Source organism: Neovison vison, chromosome 2 (assembly GCF_020171115.1).
Source record: "Neovison vison isolate M4711 chromosome 2, ASM_NN_V1, whole genome shotgun sequence".
Classification (NCBI taxonomy): domain Eukaryota; kingdom Metazoa; phylum Chordata; class Mammalia; order Carnivora; family Mustelidae; genus Neogale; species Neogale vison.
The window spans coordinates 33,908,946-33,935,416 of record NC_058092.1 but is presented as its reverse complement, the minus strand read 5'-3'; the positions used below and the strand labels follow the sequence as shown (position 1 = coordinate 33,935,416).

The following is a 26,471-nucleotide window of genomic DNA, read 5'->3' as shown; positions in this document are numbered from 1 at the left end:
CTCAGGTCATGGTCCCAGGGTCCTGGGATCGAGCCCCGCATCAGGCTCTCTGCTCAGCGGGGAGCCTGCTTCCTCCTCTCTTTCTGCCTGCCTCTCTGCCTCCTTGTGATCTCTCGTGCGCTCTCTCTCTCTCTGTGAAATAAATAAATAAAATCTTTAAAAAAAAAAAATAAATTCTTGTTGATTTCTAAGCATGGCACACAGAAGCGGCTCTGGTCCTTTTCTCTTTTAGTTTCAAAATCATCTTCCCAGTGAGTGCTCCCTCCTTCCCTTTATCCTCAGCAGGTAACTCTCACCCCTCTCTCCTTGGAGAAAGGAAACCAGCCGATGGGAACTCTGGGCTTACTTTAACAACAAGGGTGTACTACTTTCCAGAGAATTGGACATACTTACAATGTCTGCCCAATGTTTACATCTACCTGTTTTTATTGTTCTTCCAAGGCAAGAAAAGACTCCTCCTCCGCCTTTTTCCCTCAAGCTAATCTCTCCAACTAATCTTGGACCTTTTGTCTAATACCTTTATTCTTTCTCCCTGGGGTTCCCTTCCTCCTCCTTCCAACATAAGTAAGTGCCCCCACCCTAGAAATTTCATATAGGCCTGGAGGCCCCTGAGAACTCTCCTCTCCATCAGGCTCCCACTACCTTCTCACATGCGCATTACCCCCCTGCCCCTGCCCTCCTGGGTAACAACTACCTCTTCACTCCCTACTCAGGGCTGGGGAAGTGGGTGGTCACAGCCGGAAAGGGGAGAAGGGGGTTCTGTATATCCACTGTAGGCCTGACTATGAGAAGAAAAGCAGAATCAGGGGAATAGGAGGAACTGGGGCTCTAAGGTGGGAGAGATGTTCATAGCGGTACTGTTTATAGGAATGAAAAGTGGGTCAACCCACGAGTCCAACAACAGGATTTGGCTAAATGTGGAATAATAAAATGTGATAAAATATCAAGCTGGGAAACAATTAAAATTCATATTTTCAAAGAATACGTATTGCCAAGGAAAAAGGCCCAGATTATACATTACAAAAGCATGTGCAAATGGCCTGAAGTTTCTCCTCTCTTCGGACTGGAAGGGTGGTAGTGAGGGAGGATAAACAAGAAGGAAATTCCATCACAGTACTTAGTTCTGAGTGGCGTCTTATGGAAGAGTTCTGTTTTTCTTTGCATTTTATGTATTTTTCAAATTTCCTTCAAGGGACATCCATTATTCTTGCGATCTTTTGTTTTGTTGTGAGGAACAGCAGGTCACATCTTGGGGAGCTTTAAAGACGGGGTGGGGGAAGGAAGCTAGCCTGTGGCTGACCCTGGGGCGGGGTGGGGGGGATGGTAACCTGAGTAAGCCTCCTCCTTCTCCACAGCTGCTGCCCTGGTTCAGGGCCTGCCTCTTCTCTGGGGCGGCAGTCACCTTCTGCCCACTCTCCCCAGTAGAGAATCTGCCGTCCAATCCATATTGCCCATGGACAAATCTGAGCCCGCTACCGTCCACTTAAAAACCTTCCATTTTTAATAGTTTTAAGAACAGGGAATAGTTTTAATAGCTAACATTTTTGCATGTTTTCTATGTGGCAGGCACTGTTCTGAGTGCTTGATATATATGAACTCAGTCACCATATGATATTCGTCCTGTTATAAAAGACACAGATGTGTAGAAAGGACAAGTATTGCATAAGGGCCTGCAGCCAGCAAGCAAATACATGGGTGTGTGAATCTGGTTCACCACGCTAAACTCTTCTACGGAATAAAGGACAAGTTCTTAGCTATGACGTTCAAAGCCGCTCATGATACGGGGCTCAATCCCATGACCTGGGCCAAAAGCAGAGGCTTTAACCCACTGAGCCACCCAGGTGCCCCTCTTTTATTTTAAAGATTTTATTTTTAAGTAATCTCTATAGCCAACATAGAGCTTGAGCTGAGAACCCTGAGATCAAGAGTTGCACACTCCACTGACTGAGCCAGCTAGGTGTCCCTCCACTTATCTCTCTCGTCTCCCCTTTCCTACCACTCCAACTCCCACATGCAATGTTACTGTGTCTAGCAGAATTACAAAATTACTGCGTTAAGGGACACCTGAGATTGGAAGCACCATTTCATAGCTCTGTGGCGTTGCTCTTGGGCCCCTCTGTCTAGAAAGCCCATTTCCCCTTCTTTGAAGGGCTCACCTCAATTCTTCCTTCAAGACTCAGTTCAAATGCCTCTTTGTGCAAAAATCTGTCTGTTGCAGCCCCAAGCTTGGCTGGGTGCTCCTTCTTGGTGCCCCCACCACACCTGAGTCATTACTTATCAGTGTCCTTATCACATTCAATTGGAGTTACCTCCTTCAATATCCATCTCCCCTCCTCCCCCAACTCTCAACTCCTCCCATCAGGACAGGGACAGTGTCTGATTCATCTGTGACTCCAGGACGTAGCCCAGGTCGTGCAAAGTTTGGGCTTCAGTAAGCACCTGCCAGAATGAACCGAGCACTGAGCTATTACCTAACACCTGTGCCTTCCCTGACCTGGCTATCATTGCCTGTGAAGCCCTGCCTCTGACTGGCGACGCAGCCTACAACTAACAGCTGTGCTAGGAGAGCACCTTAAACCACAGCTGGGATCCAGACATGGGCCAACTGCCCTGTAGATTTCGGACCCTCAGGTGCCAGCTGGACAGCTAAGGTGACAACATGACCATCAGGGAGTTTCAGGGGAAGCCCCTACCCATGAGTTGAGGGTGGTTAAGAGCAGATGAGGGGAAATTGGGCCACTGCTTATCTAAGCCCCAAAGAGAAAATTCCAGTAACAGACTTGGCCATTGTCCAAAAGGAGTGTCTTGTGCTGGCCTGCTTGGGTGGTGGATAAGCCCTGTCATTATCTGTGTGGTCAGAACATGCAGCAGTTCACAGGGTCCTCACAGAAAATGACCCTCCTCCGTCCCTGGGAGAAGTGATGTTTCTGGGTTATTGGTTATATTTCAAAATCATAAAATTATTCTAAAGATCGTCTCCCACAGGTAGTGCCAGGTGTCAGGGTACAAGGAAACCTTCCATTCAAACCAGGTGGGTGGTGGTGAAGGCAAAAAACAGACATCCAGGGGCCAGAACTACAGACTTACAGAAGGAGCGAGGGAGGCATGTATCTCATCAAGGCCACCTGACCTAAAGCTCATGAGAAGGCTCCTGTGGAGCAGAGGAACAGATTCTTCTCACGAAGACAGAGACTCAGAGATGACTAGTAAAGTGGTTCAAGAAGTTGGCAGAGCTGGGGACTCTGGGCGCAAGACCACAGAGACAGGATAAGGACTTGGTCAGCAGACTCCCAGAAGTGAGGTCTGAGGGCACAAAATTGGGTAAGAGATGCGGTACCTGGTGGGCTTGCAGGCCAATGATCGAGGAGTAGGCCTGGATGGTTATATAGATCTCAGGCTGGAAGTCAATGCAAGATCCGGGTACGCGGAAGGGTCGAAGCAGCCCGCCTAGGCAGCGGGAGAGGGCATGGAAAACTTCATCAAACAAGATCTCTCCTGTGGAATCATCCTGAGGGCAATGCAGAGAAAGATCTTTCAGGTGTGACGATAAGCAGCCCTGAGCAGAGGGCAGAAACGAGCAACTTCCACAGGCATTCTTTCCTGAAGGTTGATCACACACCCAAATACGATGCCACAGATGGAAGGGGATCTATCTTTCAACGCTCACCATTTAAAAGCCCGTTTCCTTCCTCCAATGGTAAGCTGGGATCCCTTCTCACTTCTCTCAGGCCTCTCCCTCTCTCTCTCACCCCCTACTCCCTCCTTTCCCCCCACTGTTCTCCCCCCAGCCCCTTACCACAATGCCAGTAGATGGGCTAAGGTCGAGCTCAACGACAAATCGATACTGCCAAGCGAGGAAGGTGACCCGGGTGGAAGGTACAAGGAGGAATGGCCTTGGAAGCACTGGTTCATCTGGCTGCCACCCAGGGGGCAGGACACTGAGGACTTCCAACTCCTGCTCAGACTGGAGCTGACAATCAGGACAGAGAGAAAAGGAAAGGGTCCAGGAAGAGTCAACTCTTTATTTCCTGGACCTGAACTTCTATATCCAAAAATGGCAAACCATTAGTTCCATCTCCCGCAACCCAAGCATATATTCTCCTTGTCTGGAAAATTCAACATTTCCCCTGTGGAATCATCCTGTGGGCAAAGTCCCTTGCCCATCCTAGAATCGGACCGCTTGGAGTTAATCTCCCCTCCCATTTCTAGGACCCTCTTAAAAGAGCAGATCCTTTGGGGCCAGCCCCTCACAGCCTCTACGTTTCTGGACCTCACCAGCATCTCCTGGGGTGTGGCCTGCACCGTCTGGTGCAGGTGATTGAGGAACCAAGCCAGACGGACATTTCGGGAGATTCGATAATCCTTTTTCATCAACAGGAACACCTGCCCAGCTTCTTCTACCTGGAGACAAAGAGACATTTAAAAATCTGTAACAGTTCATTGAGTTCTTAGTATCCGCAGATCACCTCGCAAGAAACCTGTCCAAGGAGTTCACGATATGCGAGAGGCAAAGCTGCAAAGGTGAAAAGTGAACTCCCACCTCCGTGCAAGGTGTTCCCAAGGATTCGAGTCTCTGCTCCCACTCCCCCTATGTGGACTATCTAGGTTGATGAAGTAACGTTTTCACGTTATTGAACATTTAGGGGTTTCTCCTATAAGCCAAGAGCTCGTTGAGGGCAGGGACTCCGTCTTGTCCTATTTTTTTCATCCCTACACATGGCAACTTGCTTACAACAGAGCAGATACTCAATGATGCCAGATGCCTCCTCTTACGAAGCCTTGACCAGAGCAGCCACTAAGGGACTCTTCACTGGGTGACAAGCCAGCCTGCCAAGTGCCTCAAGATTCAACTTCTTCAGGTCACAACCCACACTTTCCCCACCCTCCACACCTTTTAGTGGTCAGCACTCTAGATCCTTCCCACCACTGCCTCACAGCCATCGACGCAACTGTGTCCTGCCAAGCACCAGCTGCCTTATCCCTGTCCTTGTCCTTCCACCCAGAAGCCCTGCCAAATCCCGGCTCAGGATGGATTTGCCATTCTCTCTTATCCACACAAATACCACTCCAGTTGCACTTTGACATGAAGAAACTTGTCACTTTGCCGTACCACCTCTGGGAGGCTTGTACCCATCCTTTTACTTCTCCCTGGTGAGCAACCTCTTTTGTTCCCCCTAGAACATTTCCTGATCTCTCAACCCCTTGGGTCCCAGCAGATAAACTCACCTACTGTCTCAGGCAGAAAACAAGGGCCCACTGGTCTGAACTCCCCCAAAGTTTCTTCCTGAGCAAGATTTATCTGAAATTCCTTTATTGCCTTACTCTAGCCTCTGATGAAAAGATTACACTCCTCCCAGTTTAGACAAATTGCAAATTGCTCATCCTGGCTCCCTGACAGGGGAGGGGAGACGCCAGGCTCCCAGGACTGAAGAGAGTGGTAGAAGAGAAATGAACAGAGGCCAGTGACTGCCTGTTAAGGTGGTATGGAAAGGAAGGGAAGGTTTTTTTCTTCCCCTAAATGGGGTAATGGGGAGAAGAAATAGAAAAAGCCTGGAAAAGCCACTAAGGAAGGGTGCCTAGGGGCACAGAGGAGCATGAAGAGCAGAGATTCGAGGACTAAAGATGAAAAAAGCATTTCTTCTCCAGGACAGAAGGCATGTAGCAAAAGATGCAGAAACAGCCTCTGGCAGTGGCATGGGTGAGAGCAGAAGGCAAGAAGAGGGAAGGCACTCCCATTCCTTAAGTACCTGTAATATATCTGATGGCCCCCTGGAGAAGCTAAGTGCAAGAACTTCAGACTCAGACATCCTGGCATGAATCCCAATTTGGCCTCTTAGTTGCTTGTGAGGTTGAGGAAAGGGTAATTAACCTCCCCAAGCCTCAGTGCCAGCATACATAAAATGGATCTAATCCTAATACCGATCTAGTGTTGTTAAGTGGGTTAAGTGAAATCAGGTACATGAAGTGCTCAGCACTGTGCCTCACACTTAGAAAGAATATGATAAAAATGAACTATTACAGGGGCACCTGGGTGGCTCAGCTGTTAAGCCTCTGCCTTCAGCTCAGGTCATGATCCCAGGGCCCTGGGATCGAGCCCCACATCGGGCTCCCTGCTTGGTGGGAAGCCTTCTTCTCCCTCTTCCACTCCCCCTGCTTGTGTTCCCTCTCTGAGCTTCCAGCTCAGCAGGGAACCTGCTTCTCCCTCTTCACTCCCCCTGCTTGTGTTCCCTCTCTTACTCTCTCTCTCTGTCAAATAAATAAAATAAAATAAAATAACTATTACAGGTTATTACCAGCCACAACACAAGACTCTTCACACAAGTATGCTCATTCAGTTGGCACATAAAACATTAATAGAGAAAAACTGGTCCAAAAAAGTGAAATGATTTAACACAATTAGTAGGAAGAGGATCAGAAATCAAACTCAGGCCTCATGAGCCACAATGCCCAATGACTGAGCATGACACATGGATAAAACTGGGGAAAGAGCAGGGAAGATTTGGGGCGCCTGGATGGATCGGTCTGTTGAGCGTCTGCTTTCAGTTCAGGTCATACTCTCAGGGTCCTGGGATCGAGTGACATATTTTGGGCTCCCAGCTCAGCAAGGAGTCTGCTTCTCCCTCTCCCCCCATCCCATTCTCTCTTTCTTGCTCTCAAAATCTTTTTTATTTTTATTTTTCTTAAAGGTTTTACTTATTTATTTGGCAGAGATCACAAGTAGGCAGAGAAGCAGGCAGAGAGAGAGGAGGAAGCAGGCTTCCTGCTGAGCAGAGAGCCCGATGTGTGGCTCGATCCCAGGACCCTGGGATTATGACCTGAGCCAAAGGCACTGGCTTTAACCCACTGAGCCACCCAGGCACCCCTCAAAGTCTTTTTTAAAAAGGATTTTATTTATTTATTTGTCAGAGAGAGAGAGGGCACAAGCAGGGGGAGTGGCAGGCAGAGGCAGAAGCAGGCTCCCCACTGAGCAAGGAGCCCAGTGTGGAACTCAGTCCTAGGACCCTTGGATCATGACATGAGCCAAAACGTAGACGCTTACTGACCGAGCCACCCAGGTGCCCCTAAAATATTAAAAAAAAAAAAAAAAGGAACGTGATGGATCTCTACAGGCAGAAAGGATGCTCTGGCATAATCAGAAAGATAAAAAATAATTAAAAGATCAATATGATGTAATTCAATATTATAGGGCAAACTACTGATTTTTTTTTTTTTTTTTTTTTTTTTTAGCAGAGCAGTAATGTTATATCTGCATTAAAAAAAAAAAATTCCCTCTGGCTACCATGTGATTCAGAAAGATCCCCTAATGACCAGGGGAGATGACAGTGGCCTAGACCAGAGCTACTCAAAGCAGCCATTCTATAAACTGAGACTGGTCCCCCACGAGACAGCAGCTGTGCCAGAATGTAAGCCAGCAATGCCTTTCATTGAGAAAGCCTGGTTTTATACACAGACACACACACACACTCAGCTGAACTAACTTTCAAGACAACTGAGCTTCGCTGACATTTTAAGGAATCTTTGGAACAAGACAAAAATTGGTGATTAATTGGAAAGTAATAAAAAGGTGTCAAGGATGGCCAAGATAGCACTGGAAACCAGTAAGCTGCGGAATTTCCATGTTAAACAGAAAAATCAAATATAGGTATTTACCATCACTTCTAACCACCATTCCCCCTCAAAGGTCCCGTCAGATTGTACACCCTCATTGCCAAGATGCTAGAAACTGAAAAGGGATTTATTGGCAAAGAAGGAAAATGCAGCAGTTACGTGCCCTCTACCTCGCCCTTGGTTTCAGGGTGGGATGCTCTCATAAACTAGTCAAGCCCTCGTTCAGGACTGGCTGAGCTGGTGTGGGTGTGAGTGCCCACTCTTGTCTAACTGCTGATGCTGGATCCGGGCCAAGGTTATCTAGAAAAGGATGGTCTGGTACTCAGAGTCTTATCAGAATAGGAAGGATACCCAAATTCAGCAGTCCTGTTTATCACTCTATCCTCAAAGCCTACAGCAGTGCCTAGCACATCAGATGCTCCATATGATTTTGCTCAATAAGTGAATTCACCATATGTCTTAAGCAAAGCAAGGTTATGTTTAAAACTAATAATCAGCAGGAGCCTGGGTGGCTCGGTTGGTTGTGCCCAACTTTTTTTTTTTTTTTTTTTTTAAGAGATTTTGTTTATTTGACAGAGAGATAGAGAGTACAAGTAGGCAAAGCGGCAGACAGAAGAAGAGGGAGAAGTAGGCTCTCCGCCAAGCAGGGAGCCTGATGCGGGGCTCGATCCCAGAACCCTGGGATTATGACCTGAGCCAAAGACAGCAGCTTAACCAACTAAGCCACAGACGCCACTAAGTGTCCAACTCTTGATCTCAGCTCAGGTCTTGATCTCAGGGTTGTTGAATTCAAGCCATGTGTTGGGCTCCACACTGGGCATGGAGCCTACTTTAAAAAAAAAATTAAAACTAATACTCACCACAACTCTTCTCAAGGTGAGATAATCTTAACACTAATCTCGGTACTATTTTCCTCTTGTTCTTCTTTGGTAGTTAGTAAAGACTTTTTTTTTCTTCCTTTCCAAAGAAAGAAACAAGGAAATGCAAGGAAACACCAAAGGGAGTTTGGGTCCCATCTGAGCTGGGTTAAACAGGGGAGAACACATGTCCATGGGTCAGTACCATAAGAACAACCAGGAACACTTGCTCACTCCATCTTCTAGCACTAAAATATTGGTGATTCTGGTTTTAATGAATGGATCTTTCTATGATTCCCTACACTAAGTTAAGTATTTCTATCAGGCATTCAGGAGGCAATCTATAACTCCTCAGAGCACCTACCAGTTTATAACAAAGTATTTGTGCATTTTATAATGTCTGTTTCCCCTAAAAGTCTGGAAGCTCCAGGGAGGTAGAAATTGTGTCTTTATATTGTTCTTTGCTGTATCCCAAGCAACTAGCACAGTGCCAAGACACACTAGGTGCTCAAATATTTGTTGAATGAATGTATAAATGAAGGAAATTGCTCTCACAAACTTTATTTTCTTCCATGTCAAGTTATGTTCTGAATTTCTTACCAGTGATTCCTAATTTTTCACTCTTATCAACACCTGGTCTTTGTTCTCCAAGAGTTCCCATCCTTCCTCATCTACTTTATGGAAAAACTAGCCTATTTCATTGTTTCGGTTTTTCCTTTGCGTCCATGAAAGTTGTTTTTACCAGGTTTTCACTAATATGTGCCTTTTAAATATTCTCTCTCTCGCTCTCTCTCTTTTAACTGTTCTTGGAATCTAGGGAGGAGCTGCTGGTGTGGGTTCCAATGTGCGCTTTGACAGCTGAGCCTCTGGGCTTGAGTTTTAGTTTCCTCCTCTATAAAGTATGATCACCTACCCCAACAGCATGTAAAAGGATAAATGTGTAAATTAGCGTAACAAGTAATAACAAATAATTCATCGAAAAGGTGCTAAGTCTGAAAGGAGTCCCACACAGCCATTCACCAGCTTTTTTTGCTCTTCTCCAGTTCCGTGGCATAGCTGGGCGTTTCCTCATACTGGGCCAAAATGTTTTCTTGAGATCATCTTAACCTACCCTTGAGATCTGTTCTCTTGAAAACATCTAAACCACGTTTGGTTAAGGAGACTCTATCAAACCTCTGAGGGCAGGCCCAAGTCTCTGCTTCTCCATAGTAAACATCTCCCAAATTCTTTAGGTAGATCTCAAACGGCATGGTCTCCAGTTTCTTCCCTATTTTATATCTTCGATGATATGCCTATGAACACTGGCTGGTCTCTTTTTCAACTTAAAATGTAGGGGCCAGAATGGAACACAATAGCTAGGTGTTGCCACAGATTCAGAGTCTCCTAAGCTCTATTTGGAAGCTTCACCATCCTGTTGGTGCAGGGAACCTTCATGACTTTCTCACTTGTGTTGCTGTTAAGACATACCCTCCATTCTGTCCTCATGCAGGCTTTTTGGGACACATACAATTATTCCATTAGTCCTGTTACATTGGATAAATTCAGTCTATTACTCTATTGTGAGGCTCAGAGTGCTGTTCTGCCCTCTAGCAAATCTCTTTCTAGCTTAATGTCCCTGCTAATTTCGTCAGATGCCATCAAAAAACTCAACCTGGTCCAAAGAGGACAAAGACAAGATGAGTGTGCATTCAGGCATTGGTCAACAAATTGATGGGACTGGGCTAGGTCCTAAGGATACCATGGAAAGCAAAAATTGGCATTCTCTGCTCTCACAAAATTTACCCTATAATAAAGGGGGAAAAAAAACCCACCCTGATCATATAACCATTCTACTTACTGTATTATTACAAACTGAGTAAGTGCACCAAAGGAGAAGAATGTGGTTCTATGGCAGCATATAACAAAGTAACTTAACCCAGGCTAGATCTTAGGAGAAAGTGACACTGAAGGTTGAGCAGGGTTTGCCAGGTGAGGAGAAGGGGGAATAAACCAGATGGAGGACACACTGGGGGGCTGTGGTATTAGAAATGTTCTTTAGATTAGTAGTAGTTAGTAGGCTGCTTAATTCCACCACTGTATTGCTTCAATTTCTCCACCTTGTCTTGAAAGTTATTTTGAACTATGGACTGACTGCTCAAGGCCAAGCTGAAGCCTTCCTAGGTCATCAACTAGTTCTTATAGAATCCACCTCTTGAAGCCAGGGACCGTTGTTCAATGTGAGCTTTCTCACAACATTCTCCCTCATCCACGAGCCTTCAAAGTCAACAGCTATGTGTTCAAACCACCATCTCGAAGAGATCCTCATATTCAAGATATAACTGATCAGAACCAGAAAAATAAAGAATTAATCCAGGCAGCTAAAACAGTAGTTTTTGAAGTGTGATCCAAGGACCAGGTACATCAGAATGGCCTGAAGTGCTTATTAAAATGCAGATTTCTGGGGGCGCCTGGGTGGCTCTGTGGGTTAAAGCCTCTGCCTTTGGCTCAGGTCATGATCCCAGGGTCCGGGATGGATCCTTGCATCAGGGAGGCTGTTTCCTCCTCTCTCTCTCTGCCTCCTCTCTGCCTCCTTGAGATCTCTGTCTGTCAAATAAATAAAATCTTAAAAAAAAAAAAATGCAGATTTCTGGGCATGACCTAGACCAACTGAATTTGAGTTGACAGGACTCAGGAACCTAAATTTAACAAGCTTCCCCAAGGGATTCTTCCACTTTAATGCCTGACAATCTCTGAAATGGTTGTGTTCTCCCAGCATCCACACTCACATGGAGCTTCAGTTCCCTGATATTTAATCCCCAAGACTCATGTGCATTACTCTTGGAGTGGTCTGGCAAAGACACAGCAGGGTTCTGGAGTCAGAGACCTGGATTCAAATCTGGTTTTACTACTTGCTATCTATGTGAGCTTGGACAAGTTACTTAATTTTTCCAGGCCTCAGTTTCTTCATTGATAACATGTAGGTGAGAATGTCTACTTCATACGGATGTTGTTGCAATTAAACAGGAGAATCCAAACAATGATAGAAGAAGCCTAGCATTCTTTGGACACTTACTGAGGCCTACATACCATGTCTAACAAGATGAATAACACATTATTAGGCACTGTGCTCCATGCCACGTATACTAGGATGAAGGAAACATTGCCTGCCTCAATTTGTTGGTTTTGTTTGTTCTTTGCACCTGCCCCTTTGTGGTTAGGGTATAAATAATCTTTGAAGACTTTTCCAACCCTAATGCTATTCTCTCTTAACAGAATCCCATGAAATAATTTCGATACTTTCCCCCCTTGAACTGTCTGAAGGCTCCTAACTACTGTGTACACGCCAAAGTCCGGAACCTTTAGCACAGGCTCAGCCTCACTTCTTTTCTCCTCTCTCCCCAATCTCCCACAGAGTTAGAGCACCTAGGATCTTTTAAACACTGGTTCTGCTACTGCTTATTAGTGTAAGGCCTTGGTGGTGAAGTTACTTAAACTCTTTGTGCCTTAGTTTCCTCATCTGTGACACTGGGAAAATAATAATGCCTATTTCATGGAGATTCTACAAGGATTAGGTGATAGTCAGTAAACCCTCCTGAAGTGTTAGCTATTCTCGGTGTTAGCTATTCTCACTGTCCCATTGCACCCACATTAGCAGCTGCTTCTAGATCCTTCTCACCCCAGGATTTTCACTGTTGCCTCTGCTCACAGCCAACTTTTACTCATTCTTCAGACTGAAATGTCGTTTCTCTGAAAAGGCATCCCAACTCACCTCTCCCCTCATACTTCTTAACAGAGTCGGTTAAGAACTCCTTTCAAACACTCATTCACTCTGTAGTTTTCCTTTGCAGCCCTCATTATAAGTCAGCATTTGTTTACTCCATTAAAATAGGGGACATGTCTGTCTCACACTGCTTGGCATCCACCCTGATACTTAGCACAATTCTGAGTCCATAGTAGCATTTGTAAAGTATTTTCAGTAATTGATGAATGAATGACTTCTTAAATCTGACTATGCCCAATTTTTTTTTTTTCTCTTAGGATTTCAACAACCTCTAAAAGTCACTATTCTGCCCAGGGGCAGACCTCTTCACTCCCCTGACTCTCTGAGATAAAATTTTCAGAAATGCAAATCAAGAACTTAACACATGCTTAACTTTTGGCTGAATGAGACTTCCACCAGTATGTGTCTTCACTCCAAGTTATTACAGATCTGCACTGATCAATACAGTAGCCACTACCAAATGAGGCTACTGAGTAAAATGTGGCTACTCCAATGGTCCAAAATGAAATGTACTGTTAAGTGTAAAACACATGCTGGATTTTTAAAAATTTGGTACAAAAAAGAATGATACCTTTTGGCTCCCTGAGCAGCGCAAAGGTAGTCAGCAAGAACAAGCACCCTACAAAAGGCGGCAAAAAAGGAGCCAAGAAAGGGAGCTAAGAAATATTGGCATGATGTGAAAGCACCAGCTATGTTCAATTTAAGAAGTATTGGGTGGCACCTGGGTGGCTCAGTGGGTTAAGATTCTGCCTTCGGCTCAGGTCATGATCCCAGGGTCCTGGGATTGAGCCCTGCATCGGGCTCTCTGCTCAGCAGGGAGCCTGCTTCCCCCACCTCTGCTTGCCTCTTTGCCTACTTGTGATTTCTGTCAAATAAATAAATAAAATCTTAAAAAAAAAAAAAAAAGAAATATTGGGAAAACATTAGTCACAAGAACTCAAGGAACCAAAATTGTATCTGATGGCCTCAGGGGTTGTGTTTTTCAAGTGAGCCTTGCTGATTTGCAGAATGAAGTTGCACTTAGAAAATTCAAGCTAAGGGCGCCTGGGTGGCTCAGTGGTTTAAAGCCTCTGCCTTCGGCTCAGGTCATGGTCCCAGGGTCCTGGGATTGAGCCCCGCATTGGGCTCTCTGCTTGGCAGGGAGCCTGCATCCTCCTCTCTCTCTGCTTGCTTCTCTGCCTACTTGTGATCGCTGTCTGTCAAATAAATAAAATCTTTAAAAAAAAAAAGACTACCGATGGTTATTTGTTTTGTCTATTTCGTGTCAGTTTTACTAAAAAATGCAATAATCAGATTCGGAAGACCTCTTATGCTCAGCACCAACAGGTCTGCCAAATTCAGAAAAATATGATGGAGATTGTGACCTGAGAGACTCAGACAAATGACTTGAAAGAAGTGGTCAATAAACTGATTCCAGACAGCATTGGAAAAGATACAGAAAAAGTTTGTCAGTCTATTTATCCACTCTATGATGTCTTGGTTAGAAAAGTAAAAATACTGAAGAAGCCCAAGTTTGAACTGGGAAAGCTCATGGAGATTCATGGTGCAGGTAGTAGTTCTGGAAAAGCTACGGGGAATGAGACCAGTACTAAAGCTGAATGAGCTGATGGATATGAGCCACCAGTCCAAGAATCTGTTTATAGGGGTGCCTGGGTGGCTCAGTGCGTTAAAGCCTCTGCCTTCAGCTCAGGTCATGATCTTGGGGTCCTAGGATCGAGCCCCGCATCAGGCTCTCTGCTTAGTGGGGAGCCTGCTTCCTCCTCTCTCTCTCTGCCTGCCTCTCTGTCTACTTGTGATCTCTGTATGTCAAATAAATAAATAAAATCTTAAAAAAAAAAAGAATCTGTTTATAATTCAGACATTTAATGGTGACAAATAAAAAATCTTATTTGTGTTGTTTAAAAAAAAGAATGATAAATATCTCATAATTTTTAATATTTATCACACAATGAAATGGTAATATTTTGCAAATGTAAAGTTAAATAATTTCTAGAATTCATTTCATTTGTTTTCTTATCCTTTTAAACATGGCTACTAAAAAATTTACATGAATGGCTTCCATTAGATTTCTACTGGACAGTGCTATTTTATTTTTTTTTGAAGAATTATTTATTTATAGAGGGGCAGAGAGGGAGAGAAAGAATCTCAGGCAGACTCCCCACTGAATGTGGAGCATGACCTGGGGCTGATCTCATGACCCTGACATCAGGACATGCACTGAAATTAGATGCCAGATGCTTAACCAACAGAGCCACCCAGGTGCCCTGGACAATGCCATTTTACATATCTGCCGAAAAAGTATGTTGTATTTCCCTACAACATCCCCCCATTTCCTCTCATCTTAATCCTTAAGATGTACTTCAAATTCTTTCAGTCTTTCTCAATATTGATATTTCCAACGCATGGGCTATTCCACCATTCCCTGTGGAACATATCTGATTCTTTTATTTTTTTTTTCTGAAGATTTATTTATTTGAGGGGTGAGAGGGAAGGGGGAGAGAGAATTTCAAGCAGACTCCCTTCCCAAGGTGGGACTCGATCTCATGACCCCAAGATCATGACCCAGGCTGAAACCAAGAGCTCAACTCACTGAGCCACCCAGACGCCCCATCTGATTCTTTTAAACAGCACAAGGTTTCCTACTTAAACTTGGGTCTCAACACATCAAATCCCAACAAACTGGAGATTTACCATCCTGTGGCTACAGTATTATTATACTATAATCACGACGGTTAAAAACGTAAGATCTGGAGCCAGGCCACCTGATTGAGAGTCCTGGCTATACTACTTACTACCTGTGTAACCATGTGACTCTGGTGAGCTGTGTGCTTCAATTTCCCCAACCCAAATATGGAGATGATGAAAGTATCTAGGGATGAGAGCATTAATTGGTATTGGTGAAGTGCAGAGGCTGGTGCCTGGCATGCAGTAAGCATTCGCTACATAATGACTACTATTTATGTCATTATACACATCCTTCCCCCTTCCCACCTACTCATGTACTCTCTTAGAACACTGGGCACCTCTTCTAGTGATGTTGTTCTTTCCAAATATAATAGGTTTTATGCTCAGATCTTTTAACTTCAAAACTCTGCCACTCCCCCGCCGAGTAGCACTTAGGTAAGGTACTTAACCTTCATTTTTCAGTTTCCTTACCTGTAAATGAGAAAGGATATTGCCACCTACCCTTCCTCCTACAAGTTGAATAACATCGTGTGGCTAGAAGTTCCTTGCATTAGCACCTAACGGATGCCTCATATACATTTTCTGTTTTAATACATAAGGTCCTCACAACACACCATAAAACAGGTATTCTATGAAGAAGGAAACAGGATCCGGATAGTCAAGACTTGCCCAAAGTTGCACAGACAGCTAAAGAGCAGAGCCAGTATCAGGACGAGGTATCACTCCGAGTCAAATGTTTTTTCACGAAACCAAAGCTGCTCTCTAAGTCCACAAGCGCTACAACTAAATTAATTAATGCTGTTCATGGCATTCCAATGTTTGGGGAAATGCATAAACCAGCAAAGTAGGTCTATTGCCGTTTTGCCCATGGAAACTGCAGCAGAAAATCAAACCACAGGTTTTGCTAATATCATTATTAAAACTGAAGAATCCGAGAGCTCTAGAGTCGGCGACGTATCTGAAATTTTAATAAACAAAAAGCGACGGGTTTTTGCTCTAGCAACCCCCCCCCTTCCCCCACGGAGAAAACTGCGGGTCACGGGGAGGAGGTTCAATTGTCGGGCCTTCCAGGCTGGGCCCATCTCTGCCCAGGCAACTCGGCCCGGCCGTCCCCAGGCCAGGAGGAGGCCGCCGCCGCGCCGGGCTGCCGGACCCTCCCTCTCGGGGCTCGGGGCCCAGCGCCCAGCGTTGCGCCCGCCCGCCCCTCACCTCCGGCTCCGGGCGCTCCGAGGCCATCACACAGCCCTCCCGCGCCGGCCCGGGCCAGAGAAGATGCTCCACTGGTGACCCCTGACCCGGCTACAGGAGCCTCGCAGGAGCCGGAAGTAAGTGGGAGGGCCGAGCTCTGAGCTTTCTGATTGGGGGAAGAAGCCCTCTCAGAGTGGCTCGCTGACTAGAAAACCGGAAGGGGAAGTCGCTGCCGCTGCCGCTGCCGCCCCCGCCGCCGCTGCCGCCGCGATGCAGGTGAGCGCGGGTTTGGAGTGTAGACCGCTAGCTAGTTAGCTAGCTTCAGGCAGCTGGACTGAGAGTGGGCTGGCCGAGGAGAGTGAGGAGTTGGGGCTGGCAGGAGAGGGCAGAGCCCAGGGCTGACGGGTATGGGCCCGCGGGATGGGGAGGCGCGGCCGACTGCAGAGGTGGGGGTGGGGCCCGTCTAGCAGGAGACTGGCCGAGTTGCGAGGAAGGAGACCCCGCGGACTTGCTGGGGTGCACGAAGGGATCAGGCTGCTGTAACCTGGGAAGGTTGAAATGCAGTCCAAGGAAGACGGCTCAAGAAAGTAGCGGGTTGGCTCAGGCCCCGGCCCAGACTGTCGAATGGACGCTGTCGGATGCAGACATAACACGGGAACTGGAATTGGAGAGAAGCCGGGGTTGGGGTGGGTGGGGGGCGGTGAAGGAATTGCAGGGTGGGGTAGCAGAAAGCTGAGCTAATTATAATCTGAGGCTGTGGGTGGAACCCAGGATCGAGGCTCCTGTCATACACATTGTTGAGTTTGCAAGACGATTGTGCATCATTCTTCCCAGCCTGAGCCCGTTAGTTGTTAAGGATGAAGAAATGAAGTAAAACTGAAGACAGCAGATGGAAAGGAAATGCTTGCAGACACCCCAGCATTTAAAATTGTTTCTCTGGGGCTTAGGAGCGTGTGCCTTTATTTTGTTTTGTTTTGTTTGTCACTTGCCACTTACTTTCTTGCACCTGGTTCTTTGTCATTAAATGTTTATAAGTTGACTAAACTTGTGAAAGGGACACAGAAATACTGGCACAGAGATAAAACGAGTGTCGATTAATTCGGCAAGAAGAAGTTTGAAAACATCAAATGCTAAGGCCAAAGGAAGAGTGGGAGAGAGTGGGGAGCAGTGGTGGTACAAGCCTGGTATTCAGGGAAACCTTGATATGTGGGTAGGTTTTCCTGGAGATTGTTATTGGCAAGAACTGCCAGGCTCACGAGGCAGGTTCTAGTACAGAAGAAGCTGAATTACATATGCTGCAGACGTGCACAAAAGATAATAAACCCCAGACATTAGGTCTTGTGAAAATGTCTCAGTGAGTGAGTACAGAGTGTTGCCAATGCAGAGAAAAGCCAGACATGAATTAGGAGATGATGAGAGAAAGGAGGAATTGAGGTCAGGGGAATGGATTGAAAGGTCTAAGGGTTGATGCTGTCTGTAACCCAAATACCAAAGATAGAAAACAGTCTGGCTCTCCTGCGCGGGGGAGATCCTGTGTTACTTGACTAGTTTTGCATACTGTCATCCTGGGTTTTCAGCCTTCCTCTGTATGTTTCTGTTGGTGCAGAGGGAGGAGAAGCAGCTTGAGGCATCATTAGATGCACTGCTGAGTCAAGTTGCTGATCTGAAGAACTCACTGGGGAGTTTCATTTACAAGTTGGAGAACGAGTATGACCGGCTGACCTGGTAAGGGTTGCCAGGGCAAGCTGAGGAGGGCTCCATGGGTGTGTGTGTTGCGGGAGGGGGGGGCAGGTCTCCTGGTGGATAGGACATCTCCAGTGAGGTCACAACTTAGAACTAGACAAACATCTTTTGATTTGGAAAGAGCTGGGTTTCCCAACATTTAACAAGTGAAGTTTGTCTTAGGGCCACCATAGCAAGGAAGTAGAGAAATGTCCAGTTTCCCAACCAAAGTTCTTTCTAGCTTTCGATTCTCACCCTTTGACTTCTCTGGGAGGAGGTATTCCCTCAGTGGGTCCTCCTGCTACAGTAAGAATCCAGTGTTCATCCTGGATCTCTTACGAGAGATATTGCTGAGTCTTTTAGGTCCAGCCTACTCTGGAAGTGTGGATCCTATTTTTAGGCCTGAAAGGAGGTCTTTACCCAGTTTCTGAATGTTTAGTGATAGGTATAGCCGTGGTTCTTGTTTTGCCACTGGTCCTCATCCCATTCAGAGAATGAACTGCCTTAATTTTCCACCTGTGTCAGAAACTTAAAGTCCCTCTTTCCTAACCCCACAATCCCTGGGAGCCAGTCTGATTCCTGCCCAGTCCAGGTGAGGTGCTAGGAACCTTTCTGGGGTGAGCCTGGGTATTCCTAGTCTGAAGGACCGCTTCAGTGCTACTTTACTGAGAACATTCTGACACCTTCTTATCACCACCAGGCCCTCTGTCCTGGACAGCTTTGCTTTGCTCTCCGGACAGCTGAACACTTTGAACAAGGTCTTGAAGCATGAAAAGACACCACTGTTCCGTAACCAGGTCATCATCCCTCTGGTGTTGTCCCCAGACCGCGATGAAGATCTTATGGTAAGAGAAGGAGAAGGGTTCGACATGGAAAATTAAATTCTTAGATGAGGACTTAGAGCACAATTGTTGCTGGGTTATTTTAGAAGTTCTGAAGGCATAGTGTGTGGTGGTAGAAAGCAAGGGCTGCATTTTGGAGACCTTGCTTTTTTTACTTCTGGAGTTGGGGAGCCACTCCCAAATAGTGCCAAATAAACCTGAGGCCTATGTCACTAAGGCAAAGACCTTTCTCCTCCAATACCTACCTTGAGCGAAAACTATGTTCTTTTGTGAGTTTGTCCGTTTTGGTATTACATTAAAATGTAGCAAAGAGAAGGGCGCCTGGGTGGCTCAGTGGGTTAAGCCGCTGCCTTCAGCTCAGGTCATGATCTCAGGGTCCTGGGATCGAGTCCCGCATCGGGCTCTCTGCTCAGCAGGGAGCCTGCTTCCCTCTCTCTCTCTCTCTGCCTGCCTCTCTGTCTACTTGTGATTTCTCTCTGTTAAATAAATAAAAATATTTAAAAAAAAAATGTAGCAAAGAGAAACTTGCCCCTAGGTCTGGTAGAAAGAGAAGTATGAGGAGACAGAAAGGAAGCAGGGAGTAAGGGCAGTAGTGTCCCTGGAAGCTAGATATTATAAGTGTCAGGTGGTGTTTTCCCTGAGAATGTATCATTTGCCTATGGAAGGAACTGTATATATCACGCTAGACTGAGTCTATTTGGGTTGCATAGGAGGATCAATAAAATCTGTGTTACAGCGGCAGACTGAAGGACGAGTGCCTGTTTTCAGCCATGAGGTGGTCCCTGACCATCTGAGAACCAAGCCCGACCCTGAGGTCGAAGAACAAGAAAAGCAGTTAACCACAGATGCGGCCCGCATTGGTGCTGATGCAGCTCAGGTTGGACAGCCTCCCCCACCCCACCCCCCCGCCCCATACCCCGAGTCCCATCACAAGAAGCTAGACATTAGCATCTGTGTCTGGTGGGGATGCACAGTTGGTTACCCATAAGTTGCCCCTGGAAGAGCACAGGGAAGAAACTTCACCACACTCATTTCTTGATTTCCCTGATCTCTGCACAAATGTGTGTGTGTTACAGAAGCAGATCCAGAGCTTAAATAAAATGTGCTCAAACCTTCTGGAGAAAATCAGCAAAGAGGAACGGGAATCGGAGAGTGGAGGTACGGAGGGATGGGTGGCGAAATGGAGAAGGAAAAGAGTGAGGGACTCGCTGGAATAAGAGTGGTGGTTTCGGTGGTGGTGGAGGGAGGACAGGAGACCCAACTGCTTCGGAAAGGGACACGTCCATTCTGTTTGGCATGTGTACTTAGGGCTAGCCCCGGAGCAGGTGGCAGAAATGGGCAAAATGAGAGGAGGGAATTCTGAGATAGTTGTGGGGGTCTTTGGGGGCTCTCCTTCTGGGCTGCTGGTGAGTGTGGATGCTACTGAGCTCTGGTGCTCCGAGCCCTGGGGCTCAGCCTGATCTTCCTGCCGCTAGCTTCAGTCCAGGGTCAGAGGCATACCTCAGCCTCCTCACTTTACCTTTTTCTTCAGGTCTCCGGCCAAACAAGCAGACCTTTAACCCTGCAGACACCAATGCTTTAGTAGCTGCCGTGGCCTTTGGGAAGGGGCTGTCTAACTGGAGACCTTCAGGCAGCAGTGGTCCTGGCCAGCCAGGCCAGCCCGGAGCTGGGACCATCCTTGCTGGAGCCTCAGGACTGCAGCAGGTGCAGATGGCAGGAGCTCCAAACCAGCAGCAGCCGCTGCTCAGTGGCGTACAGATGGCTCAAGCAGGTCAAACAGGTGAGGGGGCAGGGAATGACATGGTAGCAGACCTTGAGAATGGAAACAGGAATAAGCTGCATTGTCTGAGCCCCCAGCATCCCAGAGCTATAGATTTTCTCCTTTTCTTCTTGGACCATGACCCATAAAACAATTTTTCAGAAGTAAAAATCTCCTTGACAGTCTGTAGCAGCAAGAGTCCTTTCCAGAGAAAGGAAGAACTTCGAACAACAGAAACTGTGCCTCCCCCAACACCTGTCTTAGAAGCTGCCTCAGCTACTGTTCTGTCCCTTTTACTCTGGATACTAGGTGTGCTGTCAGGGTCTTGTCTTAGAAAGACCAACAGTCTTAAGACCATTCAGTAAGTGCACTGGGAAGTGACAAACAGGCAAGCTCCATGTATTCTTCTCTGTATACTGTCTCTCCTGCTTACCGTTAATAGTTACGAGAACAGTCTGAATGAGTTCAGATGTACATGGCTAAAAGAGTTATTTATTTTTTTTTCAAAGCTGTCTGGGAAAAGGAGCAATTATAATAAGAGAAAAGATATATATATATATATATATATATATATATATATATAAATTTTTAAATATAAATATAAATATATATATAAAAAAAATTTTTTTTTAACTTATGGCATTAAATGGGGACTAGCTGTCTCTTCCGGGGGTAGCTGAGTAGGAGACCGACGGGTGTGTTTCAACCCCTCCTGCTATCAGCCCTCTCCTCCCAGACACCTTCAGGGAGAGGGCTGTTTAAGACCCACACCTCTGATCTTTACTACCCAGGGTCAGAGGCCACAGAGGTTCTGAGACAATAGAGCGAAGGGGTGGCAGAAGGGAAGGGAACCCGGGAGACCATCGCTCCGGTGTATCATGAAAGTCTCACCATGCTACAAGTGTCTGTCTTCATGTTTCTTTTAGGGAAAATGCCAAGTGGAATAAAAACCAACATCAAGTCAGCTTCAATGCATCCCTACCAGCGGTGAGTGTGGCCGGCAACCTCCACTCCCCGGTGCCCCTTGCAGAGCTGGGTGGTGAAATTGCCTTCTTCTCTAAGCTGGACTAGATGGGTACAACGAAGAGAACATGAGCTTTCGGCACCAGACAGATCCCAGCTCCACCACTGACTAGCTGAGTGACCTTGGGCAAGTGACTTAATTTTTCTCAGCCTGTTTTCTTGTTTGTAAATGGCAATGGTACCTACCTCATAGGGATGTTGTAAGGATTAAAAAGAGAAATGAATGTAAAACATTTAGTACAGTCTGTGAAATGACGGGTATTCAATAAATGAGTTTCTGCAGCCACTTCTCCCCGCTGCCCTCCTCAGTCCTGGATCCGGAACTTAGTGGGATCTGACACTACTTCACCTCAGTGGTGAGCTGACGGACTCAGGGTCACGGGCTGCCTCGTTCTGTTTGAAAGCCTGTGCTTACTTTGTGTGGCCAGAAACTGTTGTAGCCTCTGTGAGTCCTTAGGGGCATGCCGGCTCGGCTGTCCCCCCTGCCCAGGTTCCATCCTGGCCATCTCTCCAGGCTGTGGGTGGCGAAGCTTCTGGGCTGGGTCAAATGGTCCACCTGTGGCTCTGGTGAAGTGTGGGTCTGCTCTCCTCCTCCTTGCCTACAAGAAGCTAGTTCAGCTCTTACCCGGGCAGTAGTCACAAAGTCGCCTACCCTTTACCTCATCCCATACACAGGAAAGAAGATGTTGACAGGTCCTCTGGGTGGGGGCTTCCCAGGATCGGGCTCTACCAGGTAGGACTGTGTGAGAAAGAGATTTTCTTTGCACATGAAGAAGCCCCTTCTTCCTGTACTCATTTTCCTTATTTTAGAGGGAGAGGGGAATTCCACTTTGCACTATTTTTCTTCAGGTTTTAGTTGTCCTCATAAAAGTGTGTGGTGCCTGGACTCCAGCCAGGATGGCTTTCCTCCAGTCCGCTGAAACTCCGCTAAGAGCCAGATTGCTGGTGGGTGGGGACAGCCACCCAGGACCTTTGCCTGCTTTGCATCAAGCTGTAGAGCGGCGTGAGTTGGGTCTGCTGCTAAGCTGCCTTTCTCAGTGCGCCTTTGCAGGCGCTGGGGCGGGGCCTGAGTCAGGAGGGGACGGAAGGGTTTCTCTGAATGAAGTTATTTAAACTGGAGGCCACCGTGTCAGGGTTAGCAGACAGCGATTTATGAGAGAACTATGTAGGGATCAGAGACCCAGTGTCAGAGACTTCCAGAGTCGCTGCAAGGCAGTTCTCATTTGTTCTCTATAAAATGTTTTCTTAGCTTCAATTAGCTTTGACCCGAAAATCCTGAGTGGTATGAGGAGGGCCTGCTCATACCTGCCGGCTGCCTGTCTTCTGTTCTCTCCTGTCACACAGCGGGGCATTGGCATTTGTTTTGTGCCGGGTAGAATTCTGCCAGGCTGTGGCAGCAAAGGACTGGGAAAGTGGTCCCTGATGTCATCCCTTCCTGCCCCATCAAGATGAGATGGGATCCGCAGAGTTCAGTGGTCATAGCATACAGCAGCATGGGGGCCTCCTGTTTTTAGCTGTGAGGCAATGCCAGACCTTTCCCCCACTTTAGCAATACTGCCTTATTGCTCTGCCTGCCTGCTCAAGTGTTCCTTAGGTTCTTACCCCCACCCCCGCCACTGGAAGTGTCAAAGCTAACTGTCATACTGGATAAAGTTCATCTTTGAAACCCCTGAAGCAGCTTTGGTGACTGCTGTCCTTAATTCTACCAGAAGATTCCCTTCTATCGAGAGGCACCAACCCCAAGTTTCTTTGTTGTCTCAGACCAATAGTACCTTCATTCCCACCATAATATTTGAAATGCGTTCCTTGTCCTCCAAGGGTGGAAGTATCCTCCTGCCCCAACAGAAGCATGAGCAGGACCTCACTTACATCTTGGGCCGTTATGCAAACAAGCCATACTCTGGAGGCACTCACATCCCTATATTCTTCACTCTGGAAACACGTTATTTCCAACCCCCTCACACCCCTACATCCTCTGGAGTACATAACACCTGTGTAGCATCACCAACTTTGGGACCTATACAACCCAGTAAATGCCCCAGTGGAAAGTATCTCCCTCCCCTCACACGCATTTCCTCCATTCCCTCAGGAGTGAATATATATGGCGCGCTCTTTGAAGAAGATGAAGTGGTGTGCTTACTTGCTCAGATTTAGGATTTGTAAAAGATGGCTCTCTTGCTCTTTGGTGGTATTCCTGTTTCTGACTACTCGGTTTTGCCTGGGTACTGTGCTTTCTCCTAATCTTGGGGCCCCTGGAGGAGGAGATTAGGCCATCTCCTAATCGGGATTGTGCCTAGGGTGGAGAAAGCAGCACTGTGAAACCGTGAGAGCTTTCTACAGCGCACAGTTCATCCCACTGAAGGCAGAAGCTTAATCCATATCTGCATGAAAGCCACTGCCTAGGACCACTCTGTCCCCAGCTCTGCCCTGTGGCTAGAATTCTGTCATTGTTGACCCTCCCTTTTACTCATTACCCCAGTCACCCCGTTCTCTACCCCTTCTGAGGTCTACTGCTGCCCTACCCAGCCAACTTTACTTAACCTTGTGCTTTCTTGTGAAACAGCCCAAATCAATCGATTGTAGCTGAGTGCTCCTTCCAGCTCTGTAATGGGTTCTGGCTTGAGGACCGAGCTGGAGGTGTTGATTGCCCACCTTCTGTCCTGCTGTCGGGGAGGAAGCTGAACTATGCAGGAATGCCCTAGTGCAAGGCTGGTCCCTTTTCCTACCCCATTCTCACCTCCCCCAGGCAGCTGAGAACAACCTCTCCCTTTGTCTGAGCTTCTTGTACAGAATAATCCTCCTTACGGACAATGTATTCTCTGTGCCCTGTGGACATAGGAGCCGTGTGAGCTGATCCCAGCACCAGGCAGGACGGGAGGCTGAACCCTTCCAAACGCCCACCCTGGGTCAACTCCTAATTACTGTCCAGAGAAATCACTAAGGGATGTACGTTGACCTACTGGCTAAATCCAGAATTTTTTCAGGGTCCATTTTACTTGATCTCCATGGCATTTCCTAGAACTGACCACTTCCTTCTCATCTCTTTCTCCCCACTTGGCCCCTGTGTCTCTGACCATTCCATTTCTGCAGCTTTTGGCCTTCTGTCCATCTGCCTGCTGTCTCTGTGACTACTGCTTTTATTTTCAGCTCAGAGCTCTCTGCCCCTAGGATCCATAGGTTCCTCATATTCTGAATGTTCAAGTCCAGTCATTCTTCCCCCGAACCTAATTTTTTTTTCTATAGTTTCCTGGGTGTGACCTAAGCCATGTCTGTGGAAGCCATCCTAAACCCTTCCCTCTCTGTCCCAGCCCTTCATGACCCAGTCAGGGGCCAAATCCTATCTGTTCTTGCTCCCTGATAACTGTCCATCCTGCCCTGCATTTAAGGCCCTGGGCCTCTTTCCCTGAAAGTGTTGTTCAGGCTCCCTGTCTCTCACTCCCGACCCATCTTTGCTGTGGCTGCCAGGTCTTTCTAAACAGCTGATCGGATCACATTGCTTCTCTGATTAAAATCCTTTTGATAGTTCCCTCCTCGTTTCTCAAACTGGAGTCCACGCACCTGGCAGGTTGGTGTGCCAGGCATGCTGAAAGTCCCAGGATCAAATCACCCCGGAACACTCATTTTCTTGAGGGTAAGTAATTTAAACAGAGAACACAAAATTATCACGTATACATTATATGGAGAAAATAGACTTCAGGGAGTTCTACTAATCTGAAGGAGTTCAGAGTAAGCCACCAGATTTCCTAGGGGATATTTCTTTCTGTCTTTTCTGCCATTACATTTACTTCATTGAAGAAGTTTGAAAACCTCTCACATTTCCTGGAAAGGCAAGTAAGATTCTGTGTGATCTGGCCCCCTGACTTCTCCTGACTTAGTTTCTCTATTGTCCTGCTGCCCACTCTGCTCCTGAGCCATACAAGCTGCTTGAAGTTTCCTGAAAGGAACAAACTTTCTAGCCTCCGTTCCTTTAGTCCCACCATTCCCTCTGCAAGTAACATTTGCTCCATCACTCTGTCTGATGAATACCTAGTCGTTTTTCAAAATTCAGCCCACAAGCCAGTCCTCTGTGAAACAACAACCCAGTGCAGGCACAACTCAGTGCCACTCTAAGTAAGGTCAATTACCTCTTTTTTTATGTTCTTTATTGTCCCTCAAGTTCAAGCACCCTGAACTGTCAGGGTTTGAATTGCAGTTCATCTACCTGGGAGCTTTATGATCTTTTGTGTCTGGTGTCCTACAGCATCGGGCCCATCATAAACACCGTAAATGCAGTTGCTACTATTAGCAGTAGTAGTGTGATTTAGTTGACTTGGGGGAGCTAGAATAACTAGCATTTTGGTTAAATGAGCAGGTTCAGACTTTGAGCTAGGTTCAAATCCTAGCTGTGCCACTTACTAGCTGTGTGGCTTGGTAAAGCTCATTTACTCTGTGCCTGTTTCCTCATTCCTGGGGATGATGATATTAGTGGCTATATCGTAGGATTGCTATATCGTGATGTTTAAAGAGATTAATACATAATGAAGTACTCAGAATAGTGCTTTACAATGAAAGCTTGATAAATATTCGCTATCCTTGGGGCAGCATCTAGAACTCTGCTGTCTGTAATTGTTGCTTAAGCCAGTGATCAATCAGTCCCTTTCTGAGAAGATCACCTCTTCCTCCCTCTGTAGCTTGTCTTTGCTGACATAATGCTCAGCCTCAGGACTCGGCCTCCGGAGAGATCCTTGGCACACATCTCATCCCCCACGGTGTCTCTCCAGCCTCCAATGCAGAGCATTTTCACATTGGTTTACCTGGTGTGATAAGTCATTTTCGAATCTAGTTTTGTGAATTTTTTTTCTCCCTCTTAGTTGACACCCATGCTCTTCCATTAAAGCCCAGTTCGGTCTCTTAAATCATGTCATTTTGCTTTGAGACCAAATGACAAGCTCCCTCACGTGAAGTGTTCTTTGTCCTCCCCCCTAAACTGTATCTCCTGTACCAGCCAGCTAAAGGCTCAGTTCCAGTCTGCCTACAATTCTCTCCCT

At 46.6% G+C, this 26,471-nt stretch overlaps 2 protein-coding genes and 1 pseudogene across 6 annotated transcripts in view; 2 read left to right on the top strand and 1 right to left on the bottom strand.

Annotated features, from left to right (window-relative positions):
- SZT2 (SZT2 subunit of KICSTOR complex) overlaps positions 1-26,471 on the bottom strand; it is a 62,582-nt gene that overhangs the window by 35,762 nt on the left and 349 nt on the right. For 2 of the 3 annotated variants that reach the window (XM_044238015.1, XM_044238016.1), the window contains exons 1-4: positions 16,120-16,208; positions 4,276-4,401; positions 3,797-3,970; positions 3,338-3,508 (exon numbers count right to left, since the gene is read on the bottom strand). In XM_044238015.1, the coding sequence (XP_044093950.1) occupies positions 3,338-3,508; positions 3,797-3,970; positions 4,276-4,401; positions 16,120-16,146 (498 nt within the window). In that variant the 5' untranslated portion in view covers positions 16,147-16,208. Of the gene's footprint in view, positions 1-3,337; positions 3,509-3,796; positions 3,971-4,275; positions 4,402-16,119; positions 16,209-26,471 lie in introns of those variants that run through there. The other variant, XM_044238017.1, reaches the window with a different exon arrangement.
- LOC122898504 lies at positions 12,790-15,471 on the top strand (annotated as a pseudogene).
- Positions 16,342-25,677, top strand: MED8 (mediator complex subunit 8). Of its 3 annotated transcripts, none has more exons than XM_044238018.1 (8): positions 16,342-16,374; positions 17,705-17,823; positions 18,521-18,665; positions 19,399-19,539; positions 19,739-19,820; positions 20,194-20,442; positions 21,348-21,408; positions 24,535-25,677. In XM_044238018.1, exons 1-8 carry the CDS (start codon positions 16,369-16,371, stop codon positions 24,635-24,637), a joined length of 906 nt encoding a protein of 301 aa, XP_044093953.1. In that variant the 5' UTR covers positions 16,342-16,368; the 3' UTR covers positions 24,638-25,677. The 3 variants fall into 3 exon arrangements, with proteins under 3 accessions (XP_044093953.1, XP_044093954.1, XP_044093955.1); XM_044238019.1 differs by lacking the exon at positions 24,535-25,677 and adding an exon at positions 21,484-21,726; XM_044238020.1 differs by lacking the exons at positions 16,342-16,374; positions 24,535-25,677 and having other exon boundaries at positions 17,687-17,823; positions 21,348-21,576.